Source organism: Daucus carota, chromosome 9, assembly GCF_001625215.2.
Source record: "Daucus carota subsp. sativus chromosome 9, DH1 v3.0, whole genome shotgun sequence".
NCBI lineage: Eukaryota > Viridiplantae > Streptophyta > Magnoliopsida > Apiales > Apiaceae > Daucus > Daucus carota.
The window spans coordinates 26,262,078-26,289,252 of record NC_030389.2 but is presented as its reverse complement, the minus strand read 5'-3'; the positions used below and the strand labels follow the sequence as shown (position 1 = coordinate 26,289,252).

The window sequence follows — 27,175 nt, the reverse complement described above, 5'->3', positions numbered from 1 at the left end:
ATTTCCTTCCTAGTTCCTTTATAGTCTGCTTTCTAATTAATTACCGAAACCTCCGAAAGAAATGCTTTCCAGTTGCCAGAATGTTTTCCTGAGGATCCACTTATTTGTAGGTATACATGGATATGTCTCGTTACTACCTCCCTAAGTGACCTTCACTGGTGCCAATTGACATCGAGCAGATACATATAATATCATAAATGTGCAAGAACTAAGAAGAATGAGAAAGGATATCCCTGTTATATACAAATAGTTTCTTAACTTGGTTAAGAATTGTAGCATTGTACTAGGATTTATGGCAGGTTTACTCTGTATCATTGTATGTAGAAAAATATGTAAAAATGGTCGATAGAAGTTCTCATATTAAATTGCAGATCATGTTTCCAGTTACCTACAGGCCTATAGGGATTGTGCAATGCTTTCAACTCTTGATACTAATCATTGATTAATTTACATATACTGATTTGCATAGTGAAAGGTTTGTTCTTTTATGGCTAGCATAATTTCGATGTTCTAAGGGCTCAACTTCAATTGCAGAATGACTTTACTGCTTGGCCCTCCAGGATGTGGGAAGACTTCTTTCCTCAAATCACTTTCTGGAAACCCAGATAAATCTTTAAAGGTCCCTCATTTCACTCTTATATTTCAACTACTATATTTTCTGGCATAAATAATGCCTCCTCAGTTAAACCTTACATTACAACCGAATGAAATGTTTTGTATAGAGAAATATTTGCTGGGATGTATTCGCCATGGGCTTATGCACTTGCACAGGTATAACGACTACATTACAGTCTTCGGAGGATAAATTTACAGATTTGCTTTACTGAATACATGCATCACATGTAGGTAATAATTGAGATACCTTATGTATTTTTGCTCAATCACTTGCATGTGGTAATAACCTATCCAATGATTGGATATTCATGGACTTCTTACAAGTTACAAAGTGTTGTGGTATTTCTACTCCATGTTCTGCACATTGTTGTATTTCACATATATGGGGATGATGATTGTTTCGTTCACTCCTACGTATCCAGCAGCTGTGATTCTGCAGTCTACTTTCAACACCGTTTTTAACCTGTTTTCTGGATTTGTTATTCCTCAGCCAGTAAGCCTTGTTTCCGTTCTTTTAGTCAGCAGTTTTCTTAAAAGAGAATGTGGTAATTAATCTTTTTTTTTCCTGCAGCAAATTCCCAAGTGGTGGTTATGGTTATATTACCTCACACCATTGTCATGGACATTGAATATCATGCTCTCGTCTCAGTATGGAGATGTAGAGAAGGAGATTAATCACTTTGGATTTCACCATGATCGCTTACCAATGGTTGGTGTGGTTATGATGTTGTACCCAATTATCTTTGCTATTATATTCGCATATTGTATTGGGAAGTTAAATTTTCAAAGGAGGTGAATGTGGTGAAAGCATTGTATCGGGAAGCTTAGTAAAACTGACCTCGGATGGAACTTGCTGCAAGATCTCTGTAAGTTTGTCTTTATTTAGTGTATTGTTGCGGTGTTTATAACGTGGTTGATTAGCAACTGTGAGGATGGTGGTTGAAATTTGTTCACTCGAAACTTTAAGGTAAACCATACAATGAGAATTCGTAGCTTCCTTCTCTCTCAACTGATCTGAAAATAATTATTGACAATGCCATTTTTGACCACTTCAGTAGGTTTCTTTTCATTGAACTAGCAAATTTCTGATCCTGCTATTGTACTTCCCCAGATCCTGGTTTATTTTGTATTTACGCTTTGTTTGTCTTAAATGATTCGTGTTTCCAACTGAGTTCATTCTGGTCTTAAGCCTGATCGTCGTATGCACAATGAAATAGCATGGGCGACTGTGATTTCATGTTAGAGGAATCCCAATCCTCATACGCCTATTAAGTAGAAAACCATCAAAAGGGAAACCACAACACACCTTAGTTCCTGCGACCTTTTTTAAGAAAAACATTAGTGGTGACGTTTCAGTTTGACGCCAGACTCAGTGTCAAATGATACTAAGAACACTCTAATTTCAGTCTGCAACGACGATGATCAAAATCTCAGGTACTGACATTATGCATAGGGATAACCTAATAGCCTGTTATATAGTATAAATTAGGCAGGAATTCTCAGGTCTTTGGCAGCTAGGCTAGGCTTAAGGCTCTTAGTAAGAGTACCCTTTCACCCTTTTTTTTTTCCCCCCCCCCAGGTTCTGGAGAGGTTTGCCAGTTCGACTTACTTTTGGATCAATCAAATTAGGCACCTAAGGTTACAGAGCTGACCTCTAAGGTTCGGCCTTCTCTTTCAAAGAACTTTGCCGGCATCACTGAGCAATTTCCTATCAAATTGTCAGCCTGCATTGTCCTCTCCAAAAGTGATGGCGGATTTGGACATTTGATTAATAAATTTTTTCTTTCATTTCCTTGCTTTTTCTAATATGTGTTTCAAACCTGTTAGAGCAAGTACAACAATATTTCAGTTAATGCCTTATGAATATAATAAAAAGTAGTTTCCTAGTGATTTAGGACATCATTTTGATGTATGAACTCCAACAACATGCCCTATAATTGTGTCTTATTATTATATTAATAATTTATTTGAATTAGTATTGGAGGGAAGTGAAAAATTAAGAGAGGGATACATCAATTTAGGACGTTGTTGGACTTGCTCTTGACACAATAAAATTAAAAGCATTTTGAATGTGATAAGAATTACATAAAATTTGCTGAACGTGTGAGACATCATGTTGACTACATTAATCGACTATTTATTAGAAATAGTATGTCCCATTTTCTTTTGACCTACCTATATAACCTTTATACAGTAGCTCAAAATTGTCCTGGGAAGGTCCTTTTTCGAACCACGGAAACCTATATTGTTGTACAATTTCGATGAAGTTCCTCTCTCAAGGTAACAATTCTCCATAATAATGTATATAGGTTCATTTTTACAAAATGAATCCATTTGCTATTTCACATGTTCATGGAATTCTCCAGAAAATTTGATACCGCGGGACTTGTCGTTTTCGTGGGCAGGGGCGCATGCAACTTGTTTGAGGACCTACTGCAAGATGTTCTTGCTAAGACATAGAAATCCAGATCTGAGCCTTTTCAAATACTCTAGTTTCAGGAACCACAGGAATTTGTAGTTTCCCAACTTTGTTATTTTAGGTGAAATTATATTGTTTTTATAAAAGATGAAGTTGTCTACTTGTAAACAAGTCCTACATACAGATTGAAAGCTGCCAGCGTGGTATGCTCAACATATGGATCACAGACATGAAAGGACGCACTTATGCACATTTATAGAAAGTAAAGAATATTTGAGGGATTGTTACCTGCAAAATATACAGTTCAGTATTACTGCATATGCTAACTACTCACTCTTCATCTTAGCTCTTTAATATTTGTAGTTCCTTGACATTTATAAATTCACAAGCATGACTAAATGGTTAGTTGGGTACAAGTTCTAAGTATTTCTTGCAGAGTTGGTCTGAAATTTCCTACTGTTGAAGTGAGGTACAATAATCTGCATGTGGAAGCAGAGTGCGAAGTAGTTAGTGGCAAGCCCCTGCCGACTCTCTGGAACTCCCTGCAAAGAATGATCTTTGTAAGTGGCTACATTATTTTTGAGATCAATTTAGAGGTTTCTTGCTATATTTTTGTGTCTTATTTAATGTAGGATTAGATCTTAGGCAAAACTATGTTTAGAACTTAAAGAAAATAAAAAAGAAAAAAACTATGTTGAGAAGCATTGACGAAAGTAAATTTTCCTTTCCAGTACAATCGAATAAAAAAAATTATCTTCTTTTGAAATTTCCTTTGTTATGCATTGGATGTGTAAGTCGATTAGAGCCACTAATATAGTGTATTTTATCAGTTACAAACTTACAATTACTGAACCACGCTACCACCCAAGTCTTGCTTTATCTTCTCTTAATCTAAAATCTTATAGGGTAATTATTTTTTCCTTTGTAATAGGATATTGCCAAGATTGGTGGATTGAAGTCTAGAAAGGCCAAAATAAGCATCATCAATGAAGTCAGTGGTATCATCAAGCCTGGAAGGTAGCGGCAGAACTTCATCAAATGTAGCTCAATTATGCGCAGAAAATCTTTATCCTACTAATATGTGACTTTCTATATTAAATTTCCTTCCTAGTTCGTTTATAGTCTGCTTTCTAATTAATTACCGAAACCTCCGAAAGAAATGCTTTCCAGTTGCCAGAATGTTTTCTTGAGGATCCACTTATTTGTAGGTATACATGGATATGTCTCGTTACTACCTCTCTAAGTGACCTTCACTGGTGCCAATTGACATCGAGCAGATACATAATATCATAAATGTGCAAGAACTAAGAAGAATGAGAAAGGATATCCCTGTTATATACAAATAGTTTCTTAACTTGGTTAAAAACATTAGCATTGTACTAGGATTTATGGCAGGTTTACTCTGTATCATTGTATGTAGAAAAATATGTAAAAATGGTCGATAGAAGTTCTCATATTAAATTGCAGATCATGTTTTCAGTTACCTACAGGCCTATAGGGATTGTGCAATGCTTTCAACGCTTGATACTTATCATTGATTAATTTACATATACTGATTTAAATAGTGAAAGGTTTGTTCTTTTATGGCTAGCATAATTTCGATGTTCTAAGGGCTTAACTTCAATTGCAGAATGACTTTACTGCTTGGCCCTCCAGGATGTGGGAAGACTTCTTTCCGTAAATCACTTTCTGGAAACCTAGATAAATCTTTAAAGGTCCCTCATTTCATAATACCTCACTGCTGTAATTTTGATTTCATAATACCTCACTTCTGTTATTTCTGACCACTCTTCGTTGACTGATGTAGGATGTGATTTTTGGCAAGAGTCTCCCTGGCTATGAATTCACATTCGCAGCAGCCGATGATTAATTGGTCAAGCTCAGGTTTTTATATAAGAGGCCTGATCTTACAATAGTATTTCTTCGCAGCAGCTGATGCTTCATCTCTTCACTCTCTCTCTACAAATCAGATGGTAATGATCTTCATCATTAACCTGTGTGTATATGTGGGTGTATCTATGATGATGAATGTGTAATAATGTAAACGCTGCTGCAGGCATCTAAGAAAGAAAAGGTATCTTCCCTATCTCTAAGCCTCTTCCAGCACTAGGTTAACATTTCCGCCTCTGGGCAACTTGATTCTCTGAAGCTTGCCTTTTAGTTATGAGAATAAATGATCACTTAGAATGATAATCCAATCAGGCTCACCATGGCACTGTATTGATTCAGTATCTTGGTAAGTTGATGATAGTTAGTTTTACATCTTTATGTCTATTATCTGTTAATAAGCAGCGTTAATTAAGAAATTTGTTCAAATTTTGAATGGAGAGATTGTGCAGGACTATGGGTATTGTGAACTCAATCTTCAAATCTTCAAATCTTCGAACATGATATTCGGTAAAACTGAACAGTTTTCGGTCGCACAAGGAACAATCTCAGGTTACGTGATGTTTAATTCTTTGTAGGAGAAAAAGTGTTTATGGATATGAGAAAATTCTGGGGCAACAACTTAGGTATTGATTCTTATCTGTGTATTCAAAGTGTTTGTTTTGTAGGCATACATATTTTGATCACTATTTGATACTCACTAGATGGTGATTCTTCCCGGAGAAGCAATACTGGATAATGATCTCTTTGTTGTCATTGGTTTGATTTTGAACTAATCCCATATTTTCATTTAAACTCTATTTTTCTTTACTATCTCTTTATCAGTCTATAATTATATACATTTTTGTGTTTGTTTATATTAACAATGTTTTGTATGTTTTTGTTATGATATAGGCTCTATAATGATGAAAAGGTATTGTTTGTGGTTTTCCCTTTCCCTGGTACAGGCCCTTGGACAGGAGCCATAATTGCTTCTGTTCTCAGACATGCCATTCTGGTCTGCTGTCTCAGCAAACTTTTTTGGCGTTGTCCTGACTGGCTTTTTGGTTTGCTGATGAATCTTGGCCTCAAGTATGTTGTACTTAATGGTATTGCGCTTTTCATTATATCAACATTCAGTTTTTTTTTTTGCTAAATAAAAAAAAAAAAAAAAAAAATACATCCAATTTTATGGTATTATCACCGTTGTTTTTTAGATAAAAATACATCCAATTATTGAAAACACGTTTTTCTTGGTCTCTAGATGAGGGACTCTGGCATCTGCTATGTTTATCGGATGCCTGCCATACCTAATAACAGTGGTGAAAGGATTATCATGTGCAGGTTTGTCGATCCCAAAAATAACTATTTGTTTTGGCTGAGCCATAAATGTCTCATTTAAAAGATCTGCATTAGGCTTATAGACACCTTGAGTACCAAAACACAAGGAGAAGTCATCTGCTGGGGTTCAACACAACCGGCCTGCACACACACTTGGTGAATCGATGTGCGGAAACTCTTCCACATGCCACGCCATGGATCTGTAAGTTTTCTTCGATTTAAGATGGATTTCGTATGTTGTAAATCTGTTACTAGCATTTGTACATGTGTAATATACGAAGGTTGAGCACTTATATATCTAGATACAATATGTCTGACATATTTCTTAAAAATCTGTTTTTACCCCTTTTTTGATTACTCCCGGTAGTGGTAATTAACGGGAGCCATTTGTTTTTAAAAACATAGACAAAGTTTGGGCATCTTTGTAAGAATTTGAAAATCTGACGAACTGATGTGCTTCATGATTATAACACATTGCAATTATTAAATTTACAATTCTCAATTGTTTTGATACCGCTCAATCCTCTAAATGTTTACTATTCTCATAGTAATGCATAGTGTTTTTTTTTATGAATTAATCTATTTAGAGTCCTTTTTCGCAGCTCGGAAACGTGTATCTGAATCAACAGACCTCGATTTGCAAGGAGGTAAATTTTTTGGTTACAACAGACCTCCTTGCAAATCTAATATCTCATGCAATTTTAAATTTTGGATTGAAAAGCAGTGTTCATTGGTAGTGAAGCAGTTACGCTATATTAACGGGATCCTTTCTTTGGTGAGAATTTCTTCAGTTTCTGATTTATGATGCTAAGGAATTAAGCGATATGCTGTTATTGTGTGATCGTGATCGTTTTCTTGATCGATCGGCTTCAGCCTTCCTGCCTATTCAAATTTCAAACCCAAAATTCTCACCAATATACACGCACAATCAGTATCTCTTATTTCAACTACTTAAAAATCGAGTCGCTGATTTTTATAGTACTCTCTGTATTGCTTCTTTGCTACCTCCATGTAAAGGTATGTTTTGTGTATTTATTAATTTTTTTGTGTTTTGTTGACGTTATATACGGTTGATATGTTATTTGTTTGTTATGCATATGTTTGTAGGAAACTGTTTACCTTAATATGACGGAATACGGCTAGACAAATCTATTGATATAAGATTTACGCATTTTTGTGATTCATCCTGTTTGATATTGATTTCAGAAATAAATTACTCGCAGACCATTGTCTCCTTCAGTCAAGAGTTCCTCTTGGCCTGTTGTTTCCTTCAACAAATAATGGCCGGTAGATTCTTTCACACCCATGTTACCAATCTTGCAGTTTTGTGCAGTTTGTGATGTGTTAAAGATGATGATATGATTCAAGACAATTTCATTAACTATAGAGCGCTTTCTTGCAAATAGTTTTGGGATTCGCATACAAGGTTTTTGATTTACATTCTCTATGATTTTGTTTAATTCTATAAAATCTTCTTACACTTTTCCCTTCTTTTCATTCTCTATGATTTGCATTCCTCTGTGATCTCAAAACAATTCTTTTCGTTTGTTCTATTTTATTCAGAATGGACAGCGGGTTTACAAGAGGAAGATATGGCTGCTTGAGGAAGACATGCCTGGCTTCAAGAGGGAGCTTAATTTTAATTATTTGCCCAATACTAGAGATCTTACAGTGTAAATGTGCAGTGCAAAGGCATCATTTAGTTCAAATTTGAAAGAAAAACATATTTTTTTAAATATAAGCTCTATGGCTTGAATTTCCTTACCCCTGCCCCTCTCTTTTATGTTGTTAACCTTTGTTTGCAACTAATATTTTTCTGTAGAGGATTCATCCAGGGAAGTATTTGCTCAAGTTTCAACCTTTAGATGCCGGAAAATGGAAACGATAAGAGATGGAGTGAGAAATGGTAAGAGATAGAGCTAATCAGGAGATTGCAAAGCAACACAAGTTGGGAAAACCAAAGCTTCCACCTCTGGATCCCCCGGGAAGTCTTGATGGTGTGGAAATGTTTGGTTTGACTTTGCCAACTATTGTGCAGGTAAAAATTTTGTCATAAAGATCCCGTTTCCAAGTCTCTTAGCAAGTTATCTTAGCAGTCTGTCAGCAGTCTAGATCTTATCTTAGCAGTCTGTCATCTCATGGGCAAAATCAAGTTCCAAGATGTGCTCCATATTAGAACATGTCTATTTTGTATAGACAATTCTAGATCTTTTGCCTTGACGTATTCCTCTAACTTTATCATGTAAAGTTTTTCACCTAATGTTGACAGTTGTAATCAATCATTTTACTGCAGTTTTACGTCTTGGAACTCCAACTCCCACCAATATTTCTTGCCAAATGCCATTACATTCTACCCAAGCAACAGTTGAAATACATTTTTTTTTTTTTATCTCAGGTATTTATATTTGCTCATAATATCTTTAAATACCTGATCTTCACTTTTTACATTCTTATTATTTTCTCTTAAACTTACAACATAGGTTCCAATAATCCAAATCGCTCTGAAGTCAATCATCCAGTCCATGGGTTTCAGACATCAACTCAAACCTCATGTATGATAATGCGTCATTTTCTATCCATGACGTTTAATATAAATTATAACTCTGTGTTTTTACTATACTGTATTTCTGAGTATTTCATTGTTAACTTCGATTTCAGGTTCCAATACTACACCTGGTACTTGGTCTCAAATCACTAATCGAAGTCATGGAGTCAGGAATTCAACTCAGACAGAAGGCGACTTTTATCAGGCTGAAACTATTGAGAAAAATACTGTCTTAGAGATTTATTATGTGAACTGGAATCCATAAACATGGTTATTACTACTTCTTCTGCTCAGGCCTACCGGTCTTGGTGGTAGTCAAGGATATCTGACACCATCATAGAGGCGGCTGTATGGCATTGATCTTTCTGGTAAGTATCCCAGTTAAAACTCTACGAAAAGTTTATGTATATATTCATTACTGAGAGTTGAAATTTTGTTAAAATTAGGTTCCAGCCCACATGTTTTAATTAAGCTATCTTGGAAGGTTTTATTGGAGCATTGTTAGAACTATAGTTTCTGCATTTATTAAATTTTATTCACATATGATATTAATATATAAATTGGAAAAGAATGACCTCCACTTCTCTATAAATATGAATTTCTACTATTTTTTCTTTGAATTTCTTTCGCTTCTTTTATTTGCCTAGAGTGCAGTTTCATCCCATTGCGGAACCTAATAAGCTGTAAAATATGGCTCAGTGATATGGTCAGTAGTTTAGCACAAGCTTATTCTGCGGACACCTCTGACTCTTCATATGATGCTCCAAACGTGGTATACATTATAATCCTATGGGACAGAATATGACATTAAATTTTGAGCTGTGATTTAAGGTTCTGTGGTTTTATGTAACTGATGTAATGTTCTTTACAGTATGCACTCAGGTTAGTTTATGTTGCTATTGGAGTTGGAGTAGCTGCTTCCATTACATGATCATCAGTTATCTGCTTCAAGGGAGAACAAGGATCCCACTACTGAAAAATTCTCTAGCCGGCAGATTCACGGGTTCCATCTGGAGCATAGTTTTCCATATGATGAACACAGAGTTTTGATTATACAGTTTTCTAACTAATAATCATTTAAAATTAACTCCTGCCACGAATGTTGGAGTATTTCTTCAGAGTAATTTGATTGATGAAAAAGGGAACAAGAACCTCCAAAAACTACCTTTGTATCTCTTGCCGGTAATTTTTTAAGGTTGTTGTTTTGTCTAATTATTGATAATTGGTATCAATAGAATATTCCTAATCCCCGCTAGCAATAAGTTTTTCTATTTACAATAGATTAGGTGTATCCAATAGCTATTGTTGCAAATAAAAATGATGATCTTACGACTCATTGTGTTCAAATTCCTTCATACAGCTTATGTGATTTTCTCTGCAGGACGAGGTTTTAAACGAGAGAGAGCTAAAAGAAGCCAATTATCCTGATCAGAGTAATTAAATTTGCGTGGCAAAAGGGCACCAAGATTACATGCATGTCTAGCACGTAAGTTTTGACCAAATATCTGGTTCCTATAATTTAGTATTTTTGTCAGCACCTTATTTAATCCACCACTTTTGGAATAGAAATTTGCGGTGAAGTTTTCATGTAGTGTAATTACAGAACTTTCGATTACATTTCTGTGTTATCTTTGTTGTGAACAAGATCAAAAAGATCTGATTGTGTTGCACTAACGAAAAGCCGTGGCAAAAAGTTACTAACTAATCGATCTGTTGAGCACTAAAAAGAAATATAAAAAAATAATCTCTAGCATGTAGCTTCTGGAAAAGTATGTGAAAAAAGTATAATTTAAAAGTCACAATACTGAGCACCCTATAGCTCTCTCCTGCAATCCCTCCTTTATGGTCAGAGTGCCACGATTGAATAAATATCTCAATGATTAAGGCTATGTTTCATGATGACGTGAAGGTGAAGTTTCATAATGTCTAGAAGATTTAGTATAGAATGCTAAGGCCTTTATAATTAGAGTATTATAAGACTTGCTGGTGTGTTTGAGCTCATATAATTAACAAAGCTGAAATTGATGTAATAAAATTGTTGTGTTATTGTTACCTACTTGCAGGCTGCTGAAAGAGAGAAATCACTTAGGCTTCTACACACAAATAGTTTAATTACTTCATAAGCCTAAGTTAATCATCTCGCAGATCTAATTACTTTAAGGAATGTAGAAGCTTAATTCAGTATTTTTACTCTTCAGTCTTCAGTTAGGTTTTTTTCATGATGAGTATAAACATTTCACCTAAGCTCACTAATAATATTCACTCAATTCCTCTGAACAAGCATCAGCGGCGTACTTTTTACTCTAAGTCAGACCCGTATGTGGTTTACTTAACATTAAAATTAAAATAAACTGTTGTGTTATATCCTTAATCACTCATAAAGATGATTTCAGGGTAAAAGCTTTATGTAAAGAGCTGTTAACTTGGTGCCTTTGAAAGCCAGGTTATTTCTAAATTCCAAAGACCATATATCATTTTGGTTCTAGATTAGATTCTGTTGCACCGCATGATGGCTTCCCTTCTCTATTTTTTGAAAATTACAGAGAATTACCAGAATCATAAAACCAGGAGCTGAATTTTTTTATTATATCATGATTTAACTTTTGTCTGTGACTTGCATGTCTATAGCGTGAGTAGAATAAATACTATTATTATAATATTATTAATTAAAAAATCTAATCAGTCACCATGCGAACCAGCTATAAGAGGACAATTTATTACTAAATCTTAGTAACTAAAATAAGATTGATAATTACAATAAATCTAAGTTATTAATCACAGAAAGAATAAAGTGATGATTAAAATAATATTAATGATTAACCGTCCGATGAGTGGAGTATATGAGAGATCTCAAGTGAGATCAGATCAGACGATTGGTAGTGCAGCATCGGTCAATATGTTGTCTTGGTTAATGTACTTAGACATCTAATCTTTGCTTCCCGTGCAAAGTTCCTCTTAATTTGATCAGTACCAACTTAAACAGAATCACAAATCCTTAGAAACGTTGTTTAGGAACCTCCCAGAATACTACAGTTACCAAAGCCAATGGATAATGTCCTGTATTTTCTGTTGCAGTCTGTGGCTAAGCTACTGTCGTTCTGATTATTTTTATAAGACCTGGACTTTAAAATGGACTCAAACTTGGACTGCATAAACAATCAACTAAACTTTGGCCTTGCTGAAGTGGAGTGTCTCAACCAGCTACTATCACGGTATTAGTGAAAACAAAAATCTACTGAACACTTTAAACAATGTCACTATGTGATCAACTGGTTTAATGAAGAATGCAAATTAATCAGACGTCCAAGACTTCAGGCAGTGATAACATGCAGATGCTTATGCTCTGGCTCTGTCCAGTTGACCTGTGTCTGCAAAAAGCTTGCTTGCTTTCTTGGTCGCATATTACAGGACTAATGCTCCTGGGTCCATCACTGGTTTTGTCTATTGTAGCATGAAGTACTCTATGTTCTAATAACTTCCGTAAGCAACAAATATGGATATTCTCATATTGATTTGAGGTTCAGACAGGAGAGCGGATTCTGTGCCGTCACGCATTTAATGAATCAAAAAGGGCTTATGTGGTGCCACAACGTGTTGAGGAGCTTCTCAAGTGCTTTTTGCCTGAAAGTCCTGGTGAGTTTCTATTACTTTATAATGTGTAACTTGTGCCTGAATTTAACTGTTAGCAAACACTTAATTTGGAGGGTTCTTAACTTGCAATCGGAAAACAAATAGGCTACACTGTCCAAGCAAATAATTTGAGAAGATATCTCCATAATTATATTTTTGATATATAACTACAAGTCTAAGATTTTTTTTTCATCTTGAAGATAAAGCAAGAGAAGAATTACTTCCTCTTAAGGATATCATCTCGGAGTTGGTATGTGAGCCTCCCGGCTACTTTGGAGACTTTTTTTATGGTGTTCCGCCGCTGCCTGCAAACATCAGGGTCTAAAGATTTGCAGTTGGCTGTTTTGCTCATGCGGATTTAGAATATTTACTTGCTTCTGGGGTTTTTGCTTGATAATAAAAGCTGTCATATATCTGCAATAACCAAATTTAAGTATTAAAGAAAACTGATTGCCTATCGTAACATAATTATGAAGGATATCTTGAACAAACAAACCTGTACATTATCAGTGCCGATACATTTGAAGTTAAGCATTAGTCTTGAACGAACAAAGGCTTTTATTTGGGACTCAAAATTGAAGACTAATGCTCGGAATGTGTCTGGAGATCTTATATTCATTTTGCTCGAACAATGTATACTTGAGTGCGTTAAGGTCTCGAAGTATAATAACTATGCTCCGGCTGGCAAAATTCCCTAAGGTTTAACCGTGTTTATCGCTGCAATATACACACATGTCTAATTCTCTACCATTTTTTGAATTTAACGAAGTTAATAAAATTAATATATTTTTACGAGGATCCCCGCACGCGTAGCGCGGGCATGCAGGTCCAGAACACCTCTGTGCTGATGTGAGGCATGATGCACTTCTGCTATGTTAGAGGTTTGATTTATATATATATATATATGTGTATATATATATAAAGTTGCAATGTTATGCACAGGGACCTGACTAGTAGATTAATTTCTATTCTACATTGTGTCATTGTAACCTACAATATGCATATCGAATAGAAATGGAAGATATGAATATGCTAAATGGTTGTTGGATCTAATAGTTAATTCTATGCAGATAGATAATGAGACATTTAAATCAAATAACACAGTTCCACAAGAGGATATCTGTCAAACAGAAAGTTTAATATGCTCGATCTTAGGATTGAATAAACAAAGACAATGACTTAAAATAAACAGCACAAGCTGACTCTGAGCCTATAGCGCTTTCCTTGTTATCTTTATTTAATAACGAAATGCAAGAATACTTATGGTTATTTAATCTGTTTTGGCATTTAGGTATAATCTGGACATAAGATAATGCTCTTGTACTGTTGCCTTTTAGATTTGCATGTTCAGGTCGTGTGCTGTACAAATATACTAAGTACATAATGAAAATTGTAAATGATTCTTAATCTCCTCTGCTGTTCTGCGTAATTTATCCCATATTCTTGAATTTATATATCATATTCATAATTCTAGTGTGTAGATGATCAGTCATTTCGCCTAAACATTAGCTAGCCGAATCATCAGATATAATCAAACATAAACAGCATACGTAACTTTGTGATATTGCATAAAAGACTAACTTCAATTTAAGGGTTATGTGGACTGTAAATGCAGTCACACTGTGAGATCCTAGTTTTCTATATGTTCTCCAGTGTGATTGGTAGTCACTCTTAAATATCTGACACGACCAACTATATCCTACTTCGTGTTTGAATAAAAAAAGGTTCTTTGTTTATAAATGATACCTTGTCTTTAGCAGAAACATGGTGAGCTTATTAATAATCATATAAAAGTTTCACTATTATACTTCTTAAACATCACTAGAAGGTATTATGGTCTTTGTTTCACTTTTTGTAGTTTCTCGTATTTCCCATGTCATGTGATGCACTATTCTGTTTATAAACATTTGTTGCAATAATCTGTTACAAATTGACAGATTTTTCGGGTTTATTTTACGGCAGGCCTGCAAGTTTGTATTGTGGGTGCAAACCTTGAGGTCAAGAACACCTTTTTGCTGATTCGAGGCATTATGCATGGCTGCTATGTATACAAGGTCTGGATGCAATGTTGTTATTTACAAAGACTTGATTAGTATATTGATATTGTTTTTACAATCAGATCTGATATGCATACTGAATGGTGAATAAAAATGAAAGAAAGGAACATACTGAATGTTTGTTGGACCTGAATTTAAAAATGTATGCAGATTAATCGTTGGATTTATTAAATCAGAAAAATACAGCTCTATAAGTACCTGACAAGATGTTTGCCACATGCAGCAATTTTTTATATACTTAGCTCTATAGGATTTTAAATAACACCAGACTTTGACTTCAGTGTATATAAAATTGGAGGTTACTAAAACTGTCTTGGCATCAAAGTAATATTTAAACATAAGAAGATGCTCTATAAATACACCTTGTAGTCCTGTACATATATCATTGAGTATTCTTGCCAATGCATTATTTACTTTTAACTATATTTTTGTCTTGTAGCTTTGCATTTTCATCCTTCAGCTTACGTATACATAATTGTTTTAAAATTTATTTTGAAGGTGTCGATTTATATCTGCATACAAGAAGGAAGTAAAAACTTTTGCTACTTTTTAATCGAAATCTTAACTATTGTGCCCAAGTGATTGAACCATATGCTTAGATGAAGATTTGATAGAATCAGGAATCTGAAAGCAGGCAGAACATTGTGATATTGCTTGGAAGACCAACTAAAATTTTATGGGTGCTTAACGTGTAAAAGCCGGTCTTGTATAATACTATGATAATTGGTCTGGAGGTAGACATTAGCTGTAATTTAAAGTTGAGTTTGAATTAAATATACATTGCTGAAGGAAGCTCACATGAAAGTCAACCTTGCTATGGTAGCTACTTGAGCTCTCCATCCTTTTTCCAACTCCCACCTTTTGAAAATGCTTAAATTCAAATGTGAGCTGATATATGAAATAATTAAGTATTTATAAATCAAAAAATATAAGATGATGCATTCCCTTACCTCATAGACATTATACACTTAAATAAATGGAAGTCTATTGTGCCCACACATGCACAGAGAGGGAGAGAGACTCACATATACACAGCAGTCTCTTGACTTGAGCCTTATCTTCTTCTCTCATTGAATTTTTGGTGCTTTGTATAGTTGTCCAGAATGGCTCAGTTAGTTGGTGCAGATGATATTGAGTCACTGAAAAATGAGATTTCAGAGATAGGAAGAAGTTTGAGATCATCTTTTCGGTATTACGCCTCCAGTTTCCGTACGAATTCAAGTTCTCTGGAGGACAATGCCAATGATGAGTATTTGGAGCAATGGGCTGAAATCAATAGATTGCCTAGTTATCGACGCTTGAGGTCATCTCTAGTTGATTATAATGATGAAGGAGACACACTTGATGCTAAGGGAAAGAGAATAGTTGATGTTTCTACTATTGGTGCTTTAGAAAGACATATGTTTATTGAGAAGCTCATTAAGCATATTGAGAATGACAATCTACGTTTGTTGCACAAGCTAAGAAAAAGAATTAACAAGTAATACTTACTTCTCCCTGATATAAAATGTAGTTGACTACATGTAAATGAGTACAACGATACAAAATCATGGAATACAATGAAAAGCTAACAGTGTGGTATGCTGAACATGTACACATAGGTATTTGACAAACACAGTTATGCATGATTCTAGATGGTTAAGAATATTTGGTGCAAATGATAGTACAAAGTGCAGATATAGGGTTTTTTATTACTGTATTATGTGCTATTCTGAATATTCAAGTAGCTATTCGTGTGAATGAATTAATTCCATGGTCTGGATTTCTGTGCTTAATTGTTAAGGCCACATGTGCTTATCGTTTATCTCAACTCCTTGTAATTGTAGTTCCTAACAGTTTAATACTTCACCCGCATGATAAATGGTTATTTAAGCTCAAAATCAGTTATTTTCTGTAGAGTTGGTTTGAAGTTGCCCACTGTTGAAGTGAGATACAATAATCTGCATGTGGAAGCAGAGTGCGAAGTCGTTCATGGCAAGCCCCTACCGACTATATGGAATTCTCTGCAAAGCATGTTTTTTGTAAGTCGACACTGTTCCCTTAAAATTAAGTTAAATAGGTTTTACACTATTTGTGGATTTCATTCTCATTCTATAAAGGATTAGATATCATATTTAAAAATGTATTGAAAATGGTTGAAGGAAGCAAATTTTTTTTGCCAGTGAAGTCAGTTCAGATGAAAAAATTGTTTTTCTAATTGCCTTGACAATGTGTTTGATGTACTAGTGGATTAGGGGACATTGATTGGTGACTTATTAAATGGTACAGTTGGTATCAGTTAGAATGAACAAGACTTACCGTTAATTCTCAGTCCAGCATATCTGAAACAAATTCAGTCCAGATTTGAAGATTAAATTGCTCAACTCATCAGGACGGTATTTTTTGATGGTACACTTTTCTGCATTGATTTCCAAGTCAAATCCGTCACTAACTTATTACTTCCCCTTACCTGCAAGCCCTCTGTAGTAAAGAGTGGATCAGTATGAGACCATTATTGGTAAATTATCAAAGCTTTACTGTCCGAGTTAAGTATCTGTGGATATTGGGAGTATAAGGGTTCTAATTTGAGACAGCTAAGGTACCATGTCACATATATCATCTTAAAAGAATCTAAAACACTATTAGATAATCTTTTCAAGCCTTGCATGCAACTGCTTTCTATCTAGCACAAACATGTATCTTGTTTTCATCATATATCAAAAGAAGAGTTGTGTCATCTACAATTGTTGACATCACTTCCTCCAGGAAACTGTACTTATCATCTATGCCTTGCTTCAGTTTCAGTTATTTTGAAAATTTATTACGGTAACCAAAATTTTCTTTTGTCATAGTATACTGCCAAGCTTGCTGGTTTGAAGTCGACAAAGGCCACAATAAACATCATTAACGAAGTTAGTGGTATCATCAAGCCTGGAAGGTAGCCGCAAAAATTCATCTACAAGTTGCTCAGATTTGTACACAATATATATTACAATCATAGCTATTGACAACTGGAAAACAAAGTTACTTTGGTTATATATTTATGAAAAGCTGGCTGATAAAACTTTCTTTATTCAAAATTGCTTATTACTTATTCGGTTGAATTACGTACAGGAAAATTTGGGTTCTGCAATGCTTTTAACAATGTTTATGATGGATAAGTTTACCCAAGTAGAATATCTGTAAAGAAGTAAAAGGCTTGTTCCCTTTTGGCTACTTCAAATTTAATTATCCAAGTGCTCAACTTTATTTGCAGAATGACTTTGCTGCTTGGTCCTCCAGGATGCGGGAAGACCTCTTTACTGAAAGCACTTTCTGGAAACCTAGACAAATCTCTGAAGGTTCCTCATTTAACAGAATATTTGTTTACATTATAGCTTGAAAAATTTATTTACTTAAACTAAAGTGAATTGGGGGCCTAGTCAGATGTATTGTAGTTAATTTAATTCACATTAAAGAATAACCCAGATAGGGGTCATTGTACTAACTGTATGAGATAAAATAGTTTTTGTATTCTACTTGCTTCCACATTATGATAATTTGGTGCTTGTGAATTGTAATTCTCGTATGTCATTACTGGAAAAGCTATTGGTATGATAAAATTAGCTTGCATGTAGTGTTCACTTGAGATATTCTGCAATCTATCCCTGAGAAGATGTTTTAGTAAAGCCTATCCTAGTGGATACCCATGACCAAGAGCTCTAGGATTCAGGTTCCAGTGGGGAAACATGTGTGCTGCACTTCTAAAATTTCTTGTAATTGATCTTACCCCCCAAAAGAAATTGTTTCTCTAGTGTCAGAGTCTTAACATATATGTCCATCTCCTTTATAGACAATTATAGACTTGCCGTGACCTGTAAGTACTGATGCAAATTACTATCACCTTTACCTCCATTTTGAGTTGTTACCGCAAGATTTTGAAAGGTATAGTGCTAATTCAGCTTACTGTCACCTGTAAATATTTGTCAGTAATTTCATAGGGACTGTTGGAAAGAAGCTCTGTATTTCATCAGGGGATACATATTAATTTTGATCAATCCAAAAATTGTACATTTTTGGGGCAACAGTACTCTGCTGTTTTGATAGCCAGCTTCTTAAATATGCTTATCTACCTTTACGTTGACAGTGTGGTGGAGAGATATCTTATAATGGCTATAAACTTGAAGAGTTTGTCCCTCAGAAAACATCTGCTTATATAAACCAATATGATCTTCATATCCCGGAGATGACTGTAAGGGAAACACTTGATTTTTCAGCCCGCTGTCAGGGCATTGGAAGTCGAGCAGGTATGGTTGCTATGTTTGCACAGTAATTCAATGTATTTTAGGCCTCTTACCAGTATATCACATATTCCAGACATTTTCTTCCATATGGCACAGAGTTGATGGTTGAGGTCAGCAGGAGGGAGAAAGAGGCAGGAGTATTTCCGGATCCCGATATAGATACCTATATGAAGGTATCTTTATCTCTGAATATTTATACAATTGGAGTTTTTATGCTTCTTTATGATTTAGAAGTATACTATGCTTTAATCTAGTCTAGTTCCTGGCACGGGGTAAGTGCACATGAGAGAGACTTAATATTTATTAATTTTTTTAAATTTCTGATTTCACAACTAAATTTTGAAGTTATAACAGTGAAAAGTAACTAATAAGCCATCATTAAAAGTAAAGCGACATTCTTACGTTTATTTCAGTAATCAATATCCACCGATCAAGAAGATAGGGGTGCAGGTTTTCTGAATAAATGGTACAGGTTCTGCTCAAGCTATTTGCATGCTCACCTGTTCCAGGCTTCTAGCACATGTTCCCGGCAATGATTTTCTACCTATTTAACCGTCAACAATATTGAATATGATTTATAGCAGTTCCATGTATATTTCTTGTATAAGCAGCTAACAGGTCCAAAACCCTGTCCATACTGTATTTTGGCACGCTAGAAATATCAAGGATTTTTTGTTTCTAGTATCAATCAACCCAAGATGCTTTTCAGGCACAAGGCTCGAGGGTATTGCAGTCGTTTTGAGATAAAGACGAGATATACTCCCTCTGTCCCATTATACATGTCTCTTCTGAAAAAAATACGCATATTAAGAAAGAAGTTAGTTAGATATAATCTTATCTCATATATCATTAATTAATGCATTGAGAAGTGAGAATAGAGTTGAGTTTCAAGAAAATCACAATAATATAGAAATTTATTGCATTGAGAAATGAGTATAAGATTGAGTTTCAAAAAAGTCATAATAAATATAGAGATAAATTTGTGTTGGAAGAAGAGAGGGACATGTAATTTGGGACTAATTTTTTTTCTTAAAAGGGACATGTGTAGTGGGACGGAGGGAGTATCATATATGTGATTGCAACTAAAGTTACATAAACCTATTTCTTAAGGTCATTTATTTGAAATGTTTACACTGTTTTTCTTTTCGTCTGTAACGTTGTTTCTATAGATGCTTCAACTCAGCTAACTTTTACAGGCGATATCTGTTGAAGGACAAAGTGCCACCCTTCAGACTGACTACATTTTAAAAGTACTACTCTTTTTATCCTGTCCTTAAAAATGTAATTCTCGATGACCAATGCCATTAATGATGCACCCTGTATTCATATGGTTTTATAGATTCTTGGCCTCGATATATGTTCAGACATACTAGTTGGAGATGCCATGAGAAGAGGCATATCTGGTGGTCAGAAGAAGAGATTGACTACAGGTAGTTTGAATACATTTTTCAGCATCCAGATGGAACCACATTTATTCATTTCCTTGAACATTCATGAATCAAGTACATGCTAGTTCATAATGACTCGGTGAGAGATAAGATAATTGATAATGTTCAGGGGAGATGATTGTTGGCCCAACAAAGGCTCTATTTATGGACGAAATATCAAATGGCTTAGATAGTTCCACCACATATCAGATTATTTCATGTCTCCAGCAACTGGCTCACATTACAGATGCAACCATAATTGTGTCACTTCTTCAGCCTGCACCAGAAGCATTTGACATGTTTGACGACATCATATTGATGGCAGAAGGAAAAATTGTGTATCATGGACCACGCAGTCGGATTCTAGAATTTTTTGAGGAATGTGGGTTTAGGTGCCCTGAAAGGAAAGGAGTGGCTGACTTTCTACAGGAGGTAACTTCTGAGCTCATTAGTTATGTTAGTTCGTCTGTCATTTATGCCCTCTGTGGAAGTAAAAATATTTCTTTTTGTCAAGGTTATCTCCATGAAAGATCAAGCACAATACCGTTACAGAACTGAACAAAGTTATGAATATGTTTCTGTAGACACACTATCTAGAATGTTTAGAGAATCCTCCATTGGTAAGAAGTTGAATGAGGAGATGTCCCAGGAATTTATCAAGTCAGATAATCATAAGAAATCAATTTCACATAGTGTATACTCTGTGTCAAAATGGACGCTTTTCAAAGCCTGCATGTCAAGGGAAATTATTCTGATGAGGAGGAATTCGTTCATTTACAAATTCAAAACAATTCAGGTTATTTTGCACGATTTCTTTTGTAAAAGCGATTTCTATTATTTAAACTCTTGCGAATTATTAAACAGTATAGATTTTTTGTCGATAAAATGAAAAAACTTCAAATTATTTTGTGCAGCTTTTTATAATTGCCTCTATCACAATGACTGTATTTTTGCGAACTCGGCTGGAAGTTGATGCTTCACATGCAAACCAATATCTAAGTTCCCTCTTCTATTCTCTCGTTATTCTTTTAGTTGATGGATTTCCAGAATTAACCTTGACTGTAGCGCGACTTTCAGTTTTCTACAAACAGAGAGAATTGTGTTTCTACCCAGCATGGGCATATGCAATTCCAGCTGCCATTCTGAAGATTCCGCTTTCTATATTGGAATCTTTAGTTTGGGTATGTCTGACGTACTACGTCATTGGGTACAGCCCAGAACCTGAGAGGTGAATATCACATAAAAAAGCTCCTCATCATGTAGTTCCTCGACAATCTTTCTCGAATTCTCATTTTTTGATGAATAAGTGCAGTTATATTGATTGTTCCAACCAGTTTGGTTGAATGCATATTTGAAACTAACTTTTCTCATATTTTTAATAGGTTTTTTCAACAGTTACTTCTATTATTTTCTGTGCACTGGACATCAATCTCTATGTTCCGGTTCTTGGCATCTTTCTGTAGGACTTCAAGTGCTGCTACAACTGTTGGTAGCGTGTCAATACTATTTGTACTAGTATTTGGTGGATTCATCATCCCAAGACGTAATGTTTTGACCTCTCTTATATTGTATATTTTTGATACTGAAAATGGAGTAAAAAGATATATATGAATTAATTTTGGTTGCAGCCTCAATGCCATCTTGGTTGAAGTGGGGATTTTGGGTGTCCCCGATAACATATGGTCAGATAGCCCTTACTTTGAATGAGTTTCATGCTCCAAGATGGGAGAAGGTTAGTGTTTAAATTTAATTATTAAATTCCATTGTTTTTGTTCATCTTGTGCTTTTCTCATTTACTTTATGGTGGAATATAGTCTGAAAGTATTCCCTTCAGTACCTAGACAATCCGAAGAATACGTTTACTATCATCATTTATCTGTTCATAACATATTGGGTATCGTAGGTGATACATCTCTTGTAGCAAAGCATATCTATTTTCCACCCTATTTGATCTATTGAATTACTCTGCGACACAGTGATTGTTGTGGTTGTACTTTTAGACTAGGTCAGGCTGTCCACATTGAAATTTCAGACCTTAGTACCTGGAGCTTACTTCTTATTGGAATATCCATCCAAATTTCTAGTAGTAGGAAAAATTCATTTATATGTTACATCACTCTTTATTATGCTTATATACTCAACATGTCTTTTCATGCATGACATGATTTTGAGTCGAACTTTGGGGAATTGGGCCTTACATGTATATGAGGCCATCTACTTTAATACCATGCAGATCATATAAATCGAACAAATAGTAATGGAAGGATTTGTACAGCATTAATGCTGTCTATATATACTGTTAGACATTCATTCTTTCCACTGAGCCACTTGTGATTCCCTACTTTTCACTTCAATTATGTAGATGCTGTCCACGAACACAACAATAGGGCATCAAACTCTCGTTGATCGTGGACTGGACTTCAGTGGGCGCTATCTTTGGGTATCTCTTGCTGCCTTATTTGGGTTTATATTGTTTTTCAATGTTGGATTTATCTTGGCCTTAACTTTCATAAATGGTGAGTTCATCGTTCTTTATATCATGCCAAGTTAAGAATTCAGTGTTCTGCAGTTCTTTTGAAACTTTTAAATTTATTCAGCTCCTAGCTCTCGTGCAATCATATCAAGTGAAAAGCTATTAGAAATAAAGGGAAGTGAAGAAAACACAAAGAATGCGACTGTTGAAGAGAAAACCAGAAAAAGAGGTAGGAAACCATGTAGTATTACATTTAAGAATTCTTTCCAGAAAACTCTGTTAATAATGTTCTTAACATAAAAAACTGCTTGCTTATGATTTTACAGGAAGAATGGTTCTTCCTTTTATACCTGTTAGTGTTGTGTTCCAAAATGTTCACTACTATGTCGACACCCCTTTGGTAATGTTTGAAATAAGTCTTAATTGTACCTCCACATGACTGTACAGTAAAATGCTGATGTTCAGGTGTATTTATGTGGCCATTTCTATCCTGTTACTGTTTTCAGGAAATGATTGAACGTGGATTCAGTCAGAAAAAACTCCAACTGCTTTGTGATATTACTGGTGCATTTAGACCTGGTGTTCTTACTGCACTGATGGGAGTCAGTGGAGCTGGTAAAACAACACTTCTTGATGTTCTTGCTGGTAGAAAAACCAGTGGCACCATCAAAGGTGAAATCAAGATTGGAGGATATCCCAAGGTTCAAGAAACATTTGCTAGAATCTCGGGATACTGTGAGCAATCTGACATACACTCTCCTCAAGTTACTGTCGAAGAATCGGTGATTTTTTCTGCTTGGCTACGTCTTCAACCACAGATTGATGCAAAAACTAAATCGGTATGTTTGATGTACAGAAGTCAATTGTAGTTCTACAGTTTAGTTTACTATTGTAATATGCTTCATCTTAGTATTTTTCTCATTTATATGTAGGATTTTGTGAGGGATGTCCTTGAGACTGTTGAACTAGATGGGATAAAAGATTCCTTAGTTGGCATGCCAGGTGTTAGTGGTCTATCAACTGAGCAACGCAAGCGTCTAACTATAGCTGTAGAGCTCGTCTCTAACCCCTCAATCATTTTCATGGATGAACCTACTACTGGACTGGATGCAAGAGCAGCAGCTATTGTTATGCGGGCCGTAAAGAATGTCGTTGATACCGGAAGAACCATTGTTTGCACCATTCATCAACCTAGTATTGACATATTTGAGGCATTTGACGAGGTAGGAAAAAATAACCTCATGTTATAGAGAAGTTTATGATACAAATATATTCATGGAATCTAATTGGGTAGAACTGCATGGTATCATGATTTGTCTAAATGACAGTGCAACCCCAGTGCTGATCAAACGTTCTCCAAATTTAGGTGCTGATCAGTCATGCCAGGGCAGAACAGAAACACATAAGAATTAAGCATGTCTCAACCAACAGTTGTTCTCTTGACGGTCTTTTTCAGTTAGCATGGATGTCTTTAGATATTGGTGCATGACTACAGTTTTTGCTGTAGTTTGATGTTAGATGTTTATACGTAATTGGCGACTTAGCATAGTTTAAGGATTAAATTGTGGATCAATTGGTTTACAGATATCTTGCTTCCTATATTATATTTCAGGCATGTCTATGCATTCAATACATGAAAGTGGAAACTATGCATTGTTCTGCCTATTTGCTAACAGCAACTGTAATATGTTTGGGGGGACCTTTTGTATATTATTAAACGGTTTTCTAGTGTGTGCCCATGGGCACATGCTAAGCGCGGAATTTTACAAGCTTGGGAGCTTTTAATTGGCTCTCATATCTTAATAATGGTGGACCCCCCCTGCAAATACAACAACCACACCAATCAAAACCTCTCAAACATATCAAATTCCGCGTTTAGCATGTGCCCATGGGCACATACTAGACAAACCCATTATTAAAACTTTTTCTTTTGGACTGATCTAGTCCAGTATAATATATGTTAATACATTTTGGAAAAACATAATTATAACAAACTATGAAATAATGTTGACTTCTTACATGCACATGTAGTTAATTCTGTTGAAATCCGGCGGGCGTGTTATCTACTCTGGACCACTGGGTCTGCATTCAAGTCGAATCACTGATTACTTTGAGGTCAGTTTTCCCAAGAGTATTGAATTGTGTTTTTCCTACTAGTGTTGTTTAGCCTTCAACATCCTCATGTACATGATACAGGCTCCATGTTTGAGTTCAATTTTCTTTGTTTTGCTAACCAGGGCATCTTAGGAATACCAAAGATCAGAAAAAATTATAATCCAGCAACATGGATGTTGGAGGTTACTTCTATATCCGCAGAAGCTGAGCTTGGTTTAGATTTTGCACAGGTTTATGAGAGTTCTATTTTGCATGAGTGAGTTTCCTACCATTCCTTTAGATAAATTCTTACACCACCTAAAGCTTGCTTGGTCTGATTGTCACTGAAGAGTGAGCAATACGACCTATTCTAGAGGTTCATTATGTTAATGACATATTGCCGCCCACCCTCATTCCTCTCATAATTGTAGGTGTATCTTTGGCCTTTATATAAGCCATATTCCTAACTGAAATATCTTATCTCTAAAAAAACTGCGATTACAATTCAAAAATATTTTGGGTGAGTTGGGCAACCTACAAGGCGTATGCTTAAACTGTGTATTAAGCTAAATTATTATATATTAAGGGATTTCCATTCAGACACACCAACAAGATGGAAAAGTTAGAGTTTAAATTCTGCTATTACTTATAGAAGGTAGATCTTGTTTAAGATTACATCTTCAGATAGATGTTAATTTCTTTCTCACTGTTATATCAGAACAACAGTGAAACCAGATAAATTTAGGACATGCTTTGTACTACCATCAGAGCATATATTCAGCTCACTTATATATGACTCTTCATTTGTTTCTATGTGATCTTAGGAGAAATGAAGAGCTAGTCACGAGCTTGAGTACTCCACCTGCAGGTTCTGAGGAGTTGCATTTTTCCACGCGCTTTTCACAAAATGGCATTGGACAGTTCAAATCCTGTTTATGGAAACAGAATTTGTCTTATTGGAGAAGTCCTTCATACAATTTCAATCGTTTTATGCATATGATATTCTCATCTGTTACTTTCGGGATTCTGTTTTGGGATCAAGGACAGAAACTGTAAGACCTTTTGATTCAAGGCTGGTCATGTTAAAACCCTCTCTCTTTCTTGATACTTAATGTTATTTTGTCATTTGAATATAATTACAATAACTGACATTGATATTATTTTCATTTTACAGAGATAACCAACAGAATTTGTTTAGCATATTTGGTTCGATGTTTTCAGCTACTATATTTTGTGGCATAAATAATGCCTCCTCAGTTCTACCATACATTTCAACAGAACGCAATGTTTTCTATCGGGAAAAATTTGCTGGGATGTATGCTCCATGGGCTTATGCACTTGCACAGGTATAACAAGAACTAAAGAGTTATATTTGATAGACTTTGTATTTGGACAAGCCTTTAAAAGAATACATCCAATTTCTACTTGACGAATTTCTGCTTTTCTTCTAGGTGATAATTGAGGTACCTTATCTATTGGCACAATCAATTGCTTATGTGTTAATCACATATCCAATGATTGGATATTCTTGGAATGCTTACAAGGTGTTTTGGTACTTCTACTCCATGTTCTGCACTTTGTTGTATTTCACATATATGGGGATGATGATTGTTTCATTCACGCCTACGTATCCAGTCGCTGCAATTCTACAGAGTTCCTTCTACACTATGTTTAACCTGTTCTCTGGGTTTATTATTCCTCAACCAGTAAGCTTTATTTCCGTTATTGTTTCATTATTAATTATGGTCATCAATTATGTCAAATGAGAATGGAATCCACCATTTTTTTTACATGCAGAAAATTCCCAAGTGGTGGTTATGGTTCTATTACCTCATACCTACTTCTTGGACTCTAAATGGCATGCTTACCTCCCAGTATGGAGATGTAGAGAAGGAGATTATTGTGTTTGGAGAAAAGAAGACAGTTGCAGCGTTTGTAAAGGATTACTTTGGATTTCACCATGATCGCTTGCCAATGGTTGGTGTGATTTTGATGTTATACCCAATTATATTTGCTTCAATTTTTGCATATTGTATAGGGAAGTTGAATTTCCAAAGGAGGTGAATGTTGTAAAGTACTTGTGCTACTTATCAAAATTTAGGCATAAAAGTTGTCCTTTGATGGATCTACATATGGGATTTATGTAAATTTGTATGTATATTCAGTATGTTTTTTCTGTGTCAATTAAATGTTTAATTAGTAACGGTGATTGAAATTTTGTTATAGGAATTTGAAGGTAAGCCATACAATTAGAATCAGTAGTTTTTTCGTCTCTCGTTGCTTCTCATGTGAATCAACGAATTTCTGATCTTTTTATTGAAGTCTGTAAGGTCTAAAGTCCGGTTTGTTCTGTAAAGTTGTAGATTCATATGCATGCTTTGTTGGTTGTGTTTAAGGTTGAAATCATCCTAGTGTTCAGTATGGATCATCTATAAAACAGCACACT

At 35.1% G+C, this 27,175-nt stretch overlaps 2 protein-coding genes across 8 annotated transcripts; both read left to right on the top strand.

Annotated features, from left to right (window-relative positions):
* Positions 1 to 1,407: 1,407 nt before the first annotated feature.
* Positions 1,408 to 12,969, top strand: LOC135149286 (pleiotropic drug resistance protein 3-like). 3 transcript variants are annotated; one of them, XM_064084544.1, is made up of 20 exons: positions 1,408 to 3,594; positions 3,966 to 4,051; positions 4,665 to 4,749; positions 4,842 to 5,007; positions 5,091 to 5,270; positions 5,374 to 6,009; positions 6,165 to 6,244; positions 6,325 to 6,443; positions 6,844 to 7,016; positions 7,448 to 7,667; positions 7,805 to 7,914; positions 8,064 to 8,279; positions 8,535 to 8,636; positions 8,722 to 8,793; positions 8,900 to 9,154; positions 9,434 to 9,558; positions 9,658 to 9,968; positions 10,168 to 10,272; positions 12,311 to 12,419; positions 12,617 to 12,969. In XM_064084544.1, the coding sequence occupies exons 6-10, from the start codon at positions 5,995 to 5,997 to the stop codon at positions 7,451 to 7,453; spliced, it is 393 nt and encodes a 130-aa protein (XP_063940614.1). In that variant the 5' UTR covers positions 1,408 to 3,594; positions 3,966 to 4,051; positions 4,665 to 4,749; positions 4,842 to 5,007; positions 5,091 to 5,270; positions 5,374 to 5,994; the 3' UTR covers positions 7,454 to 7,667; positions 7,805 to 7,914; positions 8,064 to 8,279; positions 8,535 to 8,636; positions 8,722 to 8,793; positions 8,900 to 9,154; positions 9,434 to 9,558; positions 9,658 to 9,968; positions 10,168 to 10,272; positions 12,311 to 12,419; positions 12,617 to 12,969. The 3 variants fall into 3 exon arrangements, with proteins under 3 accessions (XP_063940614.1, XP_063940613.1, XP_063940612.1); XM_064084543.1 differs by having other exon boundaries at positions 6,317 to 6,443; positions 6,844 to 7,667; XM_064084542.1 differs by having other exon boundaries at positions 1,412 to 3,594; positions 6,317 to 6,443; positions 6,844 to 7,667.
* Positions 12,970 to 14,335: 1,366 nt separating this feature from the next.
* LOC108214246 (pleiotropic drug resistance protein 3-like) lies at positions 14,336 to 26,932 on the top strand. 5 transcript variants are annotated; one of them, XM_064084537.1, is made up of 25 exons: positions 15,458 to 15,953; positions 16,371 to 16,494; positions 17,305 to 17,390; positions 17,709 to 17,793; positions 18,579 to 18,738; positions 18,832 to 18,908; positions 19,932 to 19,985; positions 20,075 to 20,165; positions 20,293 to 20,594; positions 20,677 to 20,958; positions 21,077 to 21,390; positions 21,545 to 21,705; positions 21,791 to 21,894; positions 22,525 to 22,678; positions 22,760 to 22,864; positions 22,962 to 23,035; positions 23,142 to 23,474; positions 23,568 to 23,858; positions 24,667 to 24,750; positions 24,873 to 25,006; positions 25,554 to 25,781; positions 25,904 to 26,075; positions 26,181 to 26,273; positions 26,365 to 26,435; positions 26,527 to 26,728. In XM_064084537.1, exons 1-25 carry the CDS (start codon positions 15,577 to 15,579, stop codon positions 26,582 to 26,584), a joined length of 4,014 nt encoding a protein of 1,337 aa, XP_063940607.1. In that variant the 5' UTR covers positions 15,458 to 15,576; the 3' UTR covers positions 26,585 to 26,728. The 5 variants fall into 5 exon arrangements, with proteins under 5 accessions (XP_017241646.1, XP_063940607.1, XP_063940606.1 ...); XM_017386157.2 differs by lacking the exon at positions 15,458 to 15,953 and adding an exon at positions 14,336 to 14,470 and having other exon boundaries at positions 26,181 to 26,435; positions 26,527 to 26,932; XM_064084536.1 differs by having other exon boundaries at positions 26,181 to 26,435; positions 26,527 to 26,932.
* Positions 26,933 to 27,175: the final 243 nt, after the last annotated feature.

What these genes read in the sequence shown, in the direction of transcription:
- LOC135149286 (XM_064084542.1), top strand. Translation starts at nt 8,145, where the DNA reads ATGGTAAGAGATAGAGCTAATCAGGAGATTGCAAAGCAACACAAGTTG. An exon ending in TTTTTTTTTTTTTATCTCAG is followed by an intron (nt 8,637 to 8,721) that starts GTATTTATATTT and finishes CTTACAACATAG; the next exon opens with GTTCCAATAATCCAAATCGC. An exon ending in GACATCAACTCAAACCTCAT is followed by an intron (nt 8,794 to 8,899) that starts GTATGATAATGC and finishes CTTCGATTTCAG; the next exon opens with GTTCCAATACTACACCTGGT.
- LOC108214246 (XM_064084536.1), top strand. Translation starts at nt 15,577, where the DNA reads ATGGCTCAGTTAGTTGGTGCAGATGATATTGAGTCACTGAAAAATGAG. An exon ending in GGGCATTGGAAGTCGAGCAG is followed by an intron (nt 18,739 to 18,831) that starts GTATGGTTGCTA and finishes CATATGGCACAG; the next exon opens with AGTTGATGGTTGAGGTCAGC. An exon ending in TACAGCCCAGAACCTGAGAG is followed by an intron (nt 21,391 to 21,544) that starts GTGAATATCACA and finishes TATTTTTAATAG; the next exon opens with GTTTTTTCAACAGTTACTTC.